Source organism: Bactrocera neohumeralis, chromosome 2 (assembly GCF_024586455.1).
Source record: "Bactrocera neohumeralis isolate Rockhampton chromosome 2, APGP_CSIRO_Bneo_wtdbg2-racon-allhic-juicebox.fasta_v2, whole genome shotgun sequence".
Taxonomy (NCBI): domain Eukaryota; kingdom Metazoa; phylum Arthropoda; class Insecta; order Diptera; family Tephritidae; genus Bactrocera; species Bactrocera neohumeralis.
The window spans coordinates 32,583,931-32,596,918 of NC_065919.1; the positions used below are offsets into that span (position 1 = coordinate 32,583,931).

The window sequence follows — 12,988 nt, forward strand, 5'->3', positions numbered from 1 at the left end:
GAAAAATAATGTTGAGGAAACAGTACCCACATACAAGTACACATGTACGTAATTCCGTAGAATGAAATGTAAACAAAAATGTGAATAAAAACCAACAAACAAAATGATTCTGAAACGATCCCGTTTCATGCTTACACATGTATCTTCGACATCATTCCTACAAATCGTCAGACGTTACATACATATGTACATACATACTATGTGTATATGCGAATGCTTGTGCTTATATGTAAATACCTACCGACAATTGTACAATACCAGTGTTGGATATTGGATTTTATGTGCATTTGCCTATATTAGTATGAGCACACATATGTACATATACATTGACATTAGGGTACAATGAGGGCCTGCGAAGTAGTCATTCCACATTCTTCAGCGAAATAAGCTTGGGTTAGATACCTTGTGCAAGTGTGTATGTGCAACGAATAATATTTTTTATTTTTTCCAGTTTTTTAAAATACAAGTACATATGTACATATGTAGGTAGATGCATGTTTATAGATACGCAAATATAAAAAAATGTATTGATTTTACTTAAAAAATTTTATAAGCAGTGCTCGTTTTTCTAAATGGAGGTTAAACTAACACACATATTTACATACATATGTATATGCACATAGCATGTACACACATCTACGTACATACGCATGTATTTGTTGCATTTCTTGCAAGTATATTCTATTTATGATTGTTAATTAAAATTTTAAAAATAACTCCCTTTAATTTACTCGTCCTCTTTTATTCACTATATTATTCATAATGTCAATAGGAACCCACCAATAAAAAAATATTTTACATAAACAATATTTTGTATTGTATCTTTAGTTATTAAATACATTATTCATCCGTTGAACCCAATATACAATTTTAATGAGCTGGACTCGCATGTGAGAATGGTTAGATACATATACATAGTATATTAATAAGCTGGAATCAAATTTGAGACCTTTTGAAAAACTCGTACCCGGTAGATTTTAAAATCATGCAAGAAATTTTCATCTCTTCTTGTTTCTCAGTAGAAGCTAAAGCGTTTGAAAACAGCAAAGTAAAAGTAGGTTGAAACGTCAAACGGTCAAAACATCAAAAGCATGAATTTTTGCGCAACACTTGAGGCTATTCGTCAGACGTCAACGCTACTAAGTGCATATGAGTGCATTCATACTGGTCACAATATAAACATGCACACACATACACTGAATGAAAGCGAGCTCGGAAGATAAACATCGAGCTAAATGGGAGTGCTTAAGTGTATTTTTGAAAACATACGACCACCCTAGAGTATATAAAATAAGTGTTAGTTTAAACGCACTTATGGTTATGTCACTCACAGGATTACGCTCAATAAAGCGTATATCTTATTCTATGAGTGTATTTTATTATTCAAATAACATAGTGAAGCTTCGATATAATGCAATATTGGCAAAAAAATACAAAAATATCAAATAGAATTTATTTTTTTCGCAATATATTCAAAATGTCATTTACAAATTTGTTAAGCTTTGAGTGAGTAACGTATTTACCATTACAATCTTACTTAAAAGTCAACTTTTCCAATTTGAATAATAATACTAGTGGTACTCATTTAATGTCACAAACTTGTGGCATTTATCGCATACTTCGCAATTGGTAAATACAATACAAATACAAATTGAATATTGGTGTTATAAACTGTTTTTGCTATCATTAACATTTCTACAAGAGAGTTCAACCGGGCAAAAGAGTTATAAGTACCCGCGAAAGTATCAACGTAGACCTGCACTTGTAGAAAACTTAGTGAAATCATATGATATAGCAGAGTATATAAATAGACACCTGTCTCGATTACATAAAGTTATGATATTAAAATCAATTGTTTTTTCGTTTCTCTTGAAACTTGATAATTTGTCAGCATTACTTAACAAAAAATTAAAACTTTAGTACTTGAATAACAATAAGTTGACTAGAAAGAAACTAAATACAATTCTCCATTAAGACACTAACCCATTTTCTCGCGATATTTTGCAATGTTCGTTTAATGGCAAAATCACTATATTTAACAAAACGTTGCTCGCATACGAAACGGCAATAAGAACGCAACATTCTATCTTGTCATAACCAGATTAAATTCGCTTTCGACTGGGTGATCAGGCACGAGAGCGTTTGTTCTTTTAACAAGCATAATCAAATCAAATAAAAATCTCAATCAAATACTGCTGGAGTCAATGACGGTGCGCCAAACGACGCTATGAACTCGTCCCGGCGCACTCAACGTAGTTGCTTGAAAATAAACCAGTTTAGCCATGTTGCCAAACGAGATGCCTTTAATAAATGAATATTGTTGAACGAAACACAGATCGAGAAAAAAATCGAATTGTTCTTCATTGCCTTCTCACTTTTAAAATCGTGTGGAATAAATAAATGAGAATGATGATTTTAAGATCTAAAAGTAAATATTTTTATTAAACAATTCAAGTTCGTTTCTTTAGTCTTTAGTATCTAGCTACATTAACCCCTTTAAAAACATGCGACAAGAACTTTTCTGATTTTCGTAGCCCACATAATTTCATTATTTTAAATGTATGATATGTTACCTGTTGAGAGTCAAGCCGAAAATTATTGTTTGGCAAAGCTAGCTGATTGGTCCCAGAGGAACCGATAGCACTATTCATTATATTTATTAATCACGATGATTAGCACCAACAACTCTTTTGAAACAAGATAGCAATTATTAGTAATTTATCTGCAATTGCAACATAGTGAATATTTAAAGTACACTGATTTAGATTCCGCCGGAATTGGGCACTGACTTTCTTTTCTTTGTTACAAAATTTACAATAACTCATATTATAGAGTAAATGATTCAGCTTTTCCGTATGTGTGAGTTTTAGTTTAGTATTGGAGAGCATGACAAAAACACGCGAATAACAGGTTAGCAAAGGTTTCCTTTATTATGCAGCAAAAGTGTAAACAGGTATTTTCACATTTAGGTAGAGGACAGGAGCCACTGGTTTTGCAATATTTATCAAGCATATATATAAAATTTATGCATATGAAATATGTACGTATATACATAACTATTCGAGCAATTTCACTTAATCACTATGTATTGATGCACAATAACTCTCCAAAACTTGATTTTTATTTCTATAAACGTTTTGCAAAGATTTTAAATAATTTTTGGTTTTTTAAATTTGTTGTATCGTAAGCAGATTTCACATTCACTTTTCTTCTACTAATCATTTAAATAAGTTACAAATCATTAATTTCTTTTGTGCAAAAGCATTTCAATCACACTATCGTCGTTGAAATAAAAACTCTCTGCCAATAGTGGTACCACGTTAACGTGCATGGATGCCAATCAAAAGGCATGAACACAGCAATATTAAGGAAAAAGTACAGATCCCAATGTTACAATACAGGTAGATACTATTCCACTGCAATGCAACCCGCTTCGCACCACACCTTACATTTTTCGACGGTGCTTTACAATTTGTCCGCTGATTACAACCGTTCGCGATGAAATCTCACATGCTTTTGAAGCTACAAATGGTCTCATGCAAGCGTCTGAATAATGAATTAAAGTTGCTCAAGTGCTACAGACGCGAACACACTCAACCGAAATGTTAAACTACCTGCGACTCGATTTGCTCTCAGACACATTCCAGCGAAGTTGGCGAGCACAAGTGACGAAAACCAAAAAGGTTCGTATGGAGAACGCTTAAGCCATTGCTTCCTCTGAATAATTTACTTCGAATTCGAATCGACTGGCTAAGACTGAGTTCGGCTACAAAACTGCAAAATTGCTACTGAATAAAGCAACGGCAAATAGTACACAGTGACAAAAGTGCTCTATATTTCATGTGAAATTTTGACATAATGTATGAAAATTTTATTTAAAAAGTACGGTTGTAAAAACATGTCGAACTGGAAAAATATTTCCGGCTTTTTGTTTCGTGTCAAGAACTCGGGCAGCTTAATAAAGACCTGATTAGTTTTTGCATTATTCAAAATAAACGTTGAACTACAATAGAAAATATACTATCAGCAAAAAATATATATCTGACCTAACTTCTAAATGAAGAAATTCTTTGTGCTTTTTCGTAAAACAAAATAATATGATAAAATGCATTACAATTATTTCCGGCAAAATCGTTTTTTTTACCTACAATTCACAAAAATGTGAATATATTTTTCACCTCCAGAAAAGTTTTGGAGGAAACCTATGAGTGTTGTGGAGAAGGATTATACGTTATATTTTTTTACGCATTGTCAACAGCCAATATGTCTGTTATTTCAATGAAAATGAGAGGACGTATGTTATTCATAACAGTGTATCTTTATGCTTGAAACTGGGCGAAAACCTGACCTGACCCCTATATAACTAAAATAAGAATTACTCAGCTGACTTTATTCAAAATAGATTGGTAACGGTATGTGAGGTACCTTAATGAAACCGTAAGAGCATTTAATAAGAATGTGGTATGTTAATTGTATATACATACAAGGTGCGTTCCAAAAGAAACAGGACTCAAAAAAAAACAGAACAAATGATTTTTTCGGCAAAATCAATTTATTTTATTCAAAATAGTCTCCTTCTGCTTCAATACAGCTTTTTGCACGGTCCAAAAGCATGTCGAACGAGTGTTTTAGCTCGTTGGCCGGTATGGCCGCCATTATGCCGATGCAAGCCTTTGAATGGCCTCTACGTCCAAATGTTGGGTCAAAATGCGATAAATCGATGTTTTGGAGATGTTCAATTCCATTTCCATGAATTTCAATGATGATTTCGGCTGATATTTGATGAATTCCGTCGTACGTGAATTTCCAGTGATCACGGATTTTGATTGGCCCTCACGATCACTTTGAAAACGTTGAAACCACTTTTAAAAACAAAAATTAATGTTGGCTCTTTGTTCGAAGCTCCTTTTCGCACCGATAACACAAACACACTGACACTTAAAACGCAATAACTTCACTTCCAATCAATGAAATGTCATGAAATTCTCACTGGACAATCAATAGAGATAGCAGATTCTAACGCACTAGTTGACATATAGATGACGCCACCAGGCTTTAAGAAATCAGCCAAAGGCATTGGTGGCCTAAATATTTGTTATCTGGGTTCTTTGAAAGTTTCAAATTTCAACTAATTTTGGCCAAAAGATTAAATATCTAAAGGGCACTTGTGCAAAATTTAATCCCGATAAATTCATAGATGTTTGATTTGTATGCTGGCAATGATAAAATCAGATAGAATATAAAATTGTGTTATATGGAAAGTAGGCGTGATTGTTGTCCGATCTCGCCCATTTTCACACTGTATAATAGGAATGGCAAAATAATCTCACAAAGCAAATTTTGATCAAATTGGTTCGGAAGTTCTTCAGATATAGCATTTTAGCTAAAGGTGGATGGTGCCATGCTCATTGTCCAATTGCTACACCTGTTCAGATCCACGATCTTAGTTGCGAAGTTTACTACTTAAGGCAGATTTATTCAGTGGACAATCGCACTTACAGTATTTTCAACATAACCGTTTTATCGGAAGGGGACGTGGTTATTACCTTATATTACCCATTTTCATGGCGTATGAAGAACTATCAAAAAGATTTCTTCACAGAAAGTTTAGTTGAGTTAGACTCAGCGGTTTAGTAGATGTGTACATTAAATAATTTTGAAGGCGGGGCTACGCCCACTTTAAAAAAATGTCAGTCAAATAAAGAACATTTTTGTAATCAGCATTATCATAAACTTCGATTAAATAAATCACATCCACGTATTTATTTTATTGATAATTGTTACCAACTACAGATTTTGTAGTGAACAAATTTCATGGATTCGCGTTCCTTTACGAGTAGAGAAAGTTCACAATAAGAAAAACACAAATCTGTATTCACAAATCCATGGGGAATGGCATTCACGCAAAGTTTACGCTAAATTAAATAAAAATTAGGTTTTTAAAAAGTATTACAATTACATATAATTAATACTCTCACTCTCAAGCCAAGCAAATAGACTCCGCTTATACAATTAATTGCCATCCTTACAGTTAATTTTACCGCACTTATCTCGTACAATATAACAACTTAAATTAAAATCAATTTTTGGGTATAATATTTGTTGTTAAAAGATAAAACAGTAGATGTTCTAAACCAAGTGTATCCCTTGCGTAACAAACCTTTGAGTTTCTTATGTTTGTCAGCTTATCTCTTGCTATATAGAGTACTTTAGAAACATTGCAAATAATTAAATGTATTAAAAATCTTAATTTTTAGGCGATAATTTCTTTTCCTCTCTGCTACATGAAAGTCTGATACTTTATACAAAATAAAAATATATATTCCACAGAGTAAAAAGTTTTAAGTATCTACCATGTCATGGTATAGTTCACAGAAAAAAAGAGTCGCCTTAATATGAAGCACCCTAATCTGCATCCTATATAAATAAAGACTTTTTCAAAGAAGAGTTTAGAGTCTTTAAACAACATAATTAATAAATTGATCTAAAAATTATATATTCTAACGCTTACAAGTGTATGATTTCAAAATTGTAAACTTCAAACAAAATTTGTTATAGTTTTATATCTCATAAAGAAAGTTGTGCACTTAACATAAATATATTTAAAGATTCGTGGTCAAGTAAAATACTCTTGTTGTTTAATTTTGGTATGAAAAAAAATCGCTTAAATCTTGGTCTGCCTACCTTTTTCCTACGTCGATTGGACATAGTGGAGTATGGGGAACCCCGTCCAGATGCATCATGTGTTTCAAATTTTTCCGAAAGTTCATTGTGAATGTAAGTTTTATCTTTGCCTTCCTTATTGCCAAGACTACGAGTCAGACTACTAGCCCGCGAGCGACTACTGTCACCATTTAAACGCTGCTTCTGTATTAAATACATTTCGTTTGCCAAACTTATTTCTGCGGCCGCTTTTCGAACATTACGACGACTTAAAGAGGAATTATTGTGGTTTTCATTCTTATGTTTATCCACTGATCCAGCTGAGCTGCTACTAGCCAAGTATTCGCCTGATATATGCACTTTAGGCGTGGTTACTAACTGTAGACCAACGGCACCAGTTTCCTCGGGAAACTCATGAAGTTCATATGGATAACGGGGATCCATTGCTTGTCCCGCTTGGCGAGGGTACATATAGGCATCGCGCAAAAACATTTTCGTTGTGGTGTAAATGCGATCGTCAATTTGGTAAAGACCGTTAGCACCTGGACCTTCCCCGCCACCTATAATGCCGTTACGTATGAAAGCGGTGGGTGTGTATCCGGCGCGTATATAGCGGGCTTGTGTATTGATCGTGTTAAGGCCAGCGCGATTGCCACTACTGCGTCGGCCCGTTGCAGACTGTGGAGGCATCACAGTTCTGCGCTGTTTAGCTTTGAAACTGTTAGGCCGTGATTTATATTGTAGAAGTTTCATTGTACCGTTTGTGGATCGCAGTTCGTTCGATATATTATAGAAAATTGTGTCATCCTAAAAGTAGGCAACATTTTGGCTTCTTCTGAATGCATACACACATTAGCACAGCAGATGTAAATCCATATATCGGTATAATTGCACTTAGGTATTTCTAACGGTTTGAATGAAATGTTTTGAAAATTTTGTCGCAGCTACATTTTCTTACCACTTTCACTCGCGAATACTTGAAAACGAATGACTGATATTATTTTCGTAATTTCGTATTTTTGTTACGGCTCTTTGATTTTACCCTACGCGACTCACGTAAAAAGCACAGTAATAAGCCAATTAGCTTATTTGGTTGCTTTCCTTCAACACTCACACGGGAGGGTGCTATGCCATTCTCTGCTTTGCCACCTCAGTTTTGTATGCCTTTTTATGTCTCTAAAGTTTTTCTAAATAACGTGTGCATCTGTATGTCTGTCTTTTGACTTTTATGCAGTTAGATTGAGTGTTTTCCAAGTCGTCACTAAAATGACACACTTTAAAAAACGCCCTTCGTAAGCGCTTTTAATTTGTTAATGATGAACCAGTCATTTTTCTCGATTTTTTGTGACTTGTTAGATTTAGTTTTCCGATTACATTTTAATTCTTTTATTGACCTGAATACCAAAAGTCGTGCCATCGTAACTGGATAGCAAATATAAACATATACAAGTACTGATATACAAATGCGTATATATACATATTTATGTGGTAATCGGATGACGTTAAGTAAATTTTTAAAGTAGTTTCAATAATATCATTTGGATACACACATATTAATGTACATATGTATGTATGCACTAACTCCTAAAAATATTTAAATGAATGTATTAATAGTGTTATCAGTAGAAAATTGCAAATCCAAATAGATACATATATGTGAATTATTAAAATATGTAATAATAATTGTTGACAGCAATGAATTGGAAAGCTAAATTAGTTTTACTTGATTTTAAAGTTTAATTTAAAAATATTTATTATAACCAGAACGCCACCAAAGCCGTTGAGCTTTTTTAATTTTTCAGAACAAAGACCTTTATACAAAATACCCGCGTTTCCGTTTAAAGCTTTCGAGCACACTTCTTTCAACGGTCAACCACGAATTGAAACTAAAACGAATTCTACTCAAATAGGCTCGAAGGAAATAACGAAATTTTAAAGAGAATAAAAACATAGTCACAATCAAGAGTTGCTGCATTTTCCAGTGGAATTGATAAGCAGTCAAAGCTATTTGGATTCCGGGGCGTATACCAAGATTGACAGAAAAATTTAGCAAAGAACATATGTACATCTGCTTTCGGTGGACAAGTATCAGTTCAGTCAACATTTTATGTTTATATTTTTGTGTGTGATAAATATTCATTCTCTGTTCGGTTTTATTACACTAATACTGAATAATTTATTTATCTTTACCCAAAAACCATGCCTTATAAAAAAAATTGAAAACCGGCCAGTTAAGTCATAATATGAAAAAGCTATTCAATTAGACGGAAACAAAGGCTTTTGTATGAGTAGTGTACATTCCTAGTTACCAATTAAAGAGCTATTTCTAAGCAATGCCATTATACCATATAAGAGGATGAAGTTAATTACAGTTTTTTTATTACATTTTTGGGATGACAGAGGTTTGAATTGGTTCATTTTCAAAATCAATTCAAAAAAGTTGCGTATAACAGCTGTTGACAACTAATTAGAATATATATAATATTTATACTATATTTTCACTTATTTTATTGAAATCTATGTTAAACTTAAACTCTAATAGTAATCATTTTGTTTAAAATTCGTTTTTGTTATGAAAATTTGAACTAAAAAATGTGGAAACAACGATTTGAGTGCGACAACTAATTCGAAACGAAAATATTTTATAAGCAAAAAAAATGATATGACAAAAATTTGCTTACTTTCAGTTAGTATTTTGTTGCTAATTACAAGACGGCTGAAGGCCTCGTAGCCAGTGCTGCGTTTATGTATTTATATAATAAAACTCTTTTTGTTATATGAATTATTATAAATTAATAAAATAAATAAATATTTTATTGCTTAACACTTATACTTATGACTTCATATCCACTGAGAATTGACGTTATTAGACTTTGACAGCATACCGATGGTGTTGTTTGCCATGTCGTCTTCATATTATCAAAAAGAGCATTAACATTTGGGATATTTTTGGTACTAACGATGGCAACTCCAAAACATTGATGGATATTCATCAAAAAACTTTTGTGTGTTCGCCGTATGCTTTGGATCGTTATCATGTTGGAATTTCCATATAAGAGGCAAATTTCCCTCAGCTCATGTCAACATGACATTTTTTAGGATGTCGATGTATTTCCCCTTGTTTGAAATTCCATCAATCTTATGGAGTCAGTAGAATTCTTTTTTTGTGTCTCGTCGGGAGACTGTGGTAATTCAAAACAATATTTTTTGAGCATTTGGCCTTATTCGAAATTTCTTTGTACATCTTTCCAGACCGACGAAGATCAAAAATGTAGCTGCGAAGGGTAGGTGTTCCTCATTGAAAAACTTGAATAATACATTTTAATTTATTTTAAGCCACAATTTTGAAACACACCCTTACCAGCAATCAATAATGTTATTAATAAAAATTAACACCTTGAGGAATTTTAATTCTTTGAACAACTGTTTCTAATTAGCTGCCGCACTTAATTCACCTTCTATATCGTAACATATTTACTATATGGGAAAAAATTAACAGAACAACAACAAAACTTACCGAATTTAGTAGCTAATAGAGTAGAGTAACACAAACAATGCAAGGCTTTTAGGAATGTAAATAACGGTATTTCAAAATATTTTATCATTATACTTATAAGCACCAGCGTTGCTAATTAGCTGTCAACAGCTGTATTTACTATGAAAATTACAATCCAAAGTATTTTATGTCGCTGGACTTTTACCGCGGCCAATAATTCTAGATTATGGCTATGTTCGTAAATGCATCATGACGCGCATCATGACGATTGCATAACAAACAGAACGTTCAGAAATGCCAATATTGCAGCACTGCAATAATCAAGCGTTCAAAAATGCAATACTTCTATCAGTTGTCACTCATAATTTCTATCAAAAAATTGTTTACTGCATTTAACTACGATGTCTGACGAAAAGTAAGTGCAAAACTGTTTTATTTTAATTTTTGTATTGAAATTTAGTTAAATTATGTTAATAGTAATTGTATAAATTATTATTTTTAAATTTTTAGTGAAAATCTCAGTAATGCGGAGCCACAGTTATTGCTGAGAGTACGGTAGAATATGGAGGACGAGTTTAAATCGGGTAGAAGGAAAACAAATGTATTGTGGAAGAAAGTTGTGACCGAAGTTAAAAATGTAAATGAAAATAATAAAAATTAAAATGAAGTTCATCAGAAAAAGTAATAAAAAAATTATTCAAATAAAGGAAGGTGAGGTAAAGTAAATTTTTTATGATGAAAACATAGTGGTAAAATAGTTTCTTTTATCGATTCCATTGATATCATCTGAATCAACGGGGGCATCTTGAATTCCTTCGATTTCATTGTTGGTTTCCATATCGGCATGTGTTATTGCATCGTTAATATGTTCAGAATAACCTCCCTTATTTATGATAAAATTGTGTAAGATTGCACAGTTTCTTAAAAATCCCGAAAGTTTGTTCTATAAATACTTTGTCTTTTAAAAGACAAACATTTGTACCTATAAATTTTTTTTTGACTTCAATACCCTTCTTTTTCTTAAATTTAAAGAAAATCTATCATTTCTTTGTTCAAAAATTTCGTCTAGTGTTAGATTCAGCAAAATTTCCATTTTAGTATTATACGCGTTCAAAAATGCAAACAAATGTATCTGCAAATTGTCAAAAATTGTATAAGAAGTATCAAACGTCAAACTTGCAGTGTTGCTACTGTTGCTTATGCTGCAAGTCATGATGCATTTACGAACATAGCCTATGTATTTGAATACAAAATTTAAGTGGTCAGTAGGGTAATTAAACATTTTTTTTATCCATTTTCTGTTCCCTTATACCCTTAGAATTAATGTAGAAACCCACTTTACCATTGGAAAGTGTCGAATAATAATACCTCACGACGTTCGGAGCGCTCGTAGTGCACAACTCAAACTTTAAACGCGTTTTTCTCAAAACACACTTTTTTAAACTGGCGGACATGATTCCGGTCGAACTACTCAACCGATTTGCTTAATTTTTTTTTAATGTTCACAAAACTCCTGGCTATCGTCCCTATATTTTTATAATTTATTGATAATGTTATGACAAATTTTTTGTAAAAAAAAAAATAAGAAAAATTAAAAAAAAAGTTAATTACTTTTGTTAATTATCAAAATTTTTTAATGATACTAATAAGGACGATAACGATTCACGTACTTTTTAAAAATAAATTGGGTGTTTGTGTTTCAGATGATCAAAACATGAGAAATCGTGTCCGCCAGTGAAAACGCATCTCATTCACCCAGCCATTTCTCCGATATACATTATGTGAAAAATAATAAGGACAGTGGCCTGCGGTGAATAAAGTTTATGTGGATCCAAAAATGGGAGGGAATTAAAAGCAGTGAACCAAGCTAAATTATTGTAAACAAATCGGAAAAAGGGTTTTTGTATAGTTTTAAACAGATATGGCAAATTATTTTATTTTACTTTCATTTTTCTTATAATCTGAGATATTATCATGTGAAAAAAAATAAGGACCCTTCTAGTTTAACTAAAAAAACAACAATATTAAATAAGAAAAAGGAAATAGTTTTCATTCAATTCTGTTTAAATACATTTCTAAATTGTTTAATATTTTATTGAAAATCCTTTGTTGTTTAAAACTGATCGACAACGCCTCGGCATGGAATCAACTAGATTACGGCAGACGGAAACCGGGATTGCTTTCCAGGAATCCTGAATAAGTTGCCAAAGCTCGTCGCTGTTACTTGAGCACTTTCCTCTTATTGACGCTTTCATTGTATTCCACAAATTTTCTATTGGATTTAGATCCGGGGACTGCGGGGGCCACTCCATTACATCAATGTTATTGACCCTAAACCACTCTTTTGTACACTTAGCTGTGCGTTTGGGGTGATTATCTTGCTGAAATATCCACCTAAGGGGCATATTATCTTCAGCGTACTGTAGCATACATTCTTGAAGAATTTCTACATAATAGGTTGCCTTCATAATACCCTGTATGCGATGGAGCGGCCCCACACCGTTGTATGAAAACGATCCCCAGACCATAATGTTTCCGCCACCATGTTTAACGGTTTTTATGGTATATTTAGGATAGTAAGCTGCGTTTGGTGGTCTTCTAACATGATGAATACCTCGATCAGAATTAAACAAATTTATTTTTGTTTCGTCAGACCAACGAATATTACGCCATTTCTCCTTAGACCAAAGCACATGTTCTTCAGCAAACTTTAGTCTTTGTTGCACATTCTTTTTCGATAACATAGGCACTTTTTTAGGACTTCGGGACTTGAGATTTTCCTTAATGAGCACTTTGCGGATAGTTGACGGGTCAACATCAATATTCAAA

General features: G+C 32.8%; 1 protein-coding gene across 10 annotated transcripts in view; it reads right to left on the bottom strand.

The window, feature by feature from the left end:
- Window positions 1-12,988, bottom strand: part of LOC126763204 (tight junction protein ZO-1) — a 74,774-nt gene that overhangs the window by 25,052 nt on the left and 36,734 nt on the right. The window contains exon 1 of one of the 10 annotated variants that reach the window (XM_050480543.1): window positions 6,685-7,961. The exons of 8 other annotated variants lie outside the window; for them this stretch is intronic. In XM_050480543.1, the coding sequence (XP_050336500.1) occupies window positions 6,685-7,416 (732 nt within the window). In that variant the 5' untranslated portion in view covers window positions 7,417-7,961. Of the gene's footprint in view, window positions 1-2,573; window positions 3,507-6,684; window positions 7,962-12,988 lie in introns of those variants that run through there. One more of the 10 variants, XM_050480551.1, reaches the window with a different exon arrangement.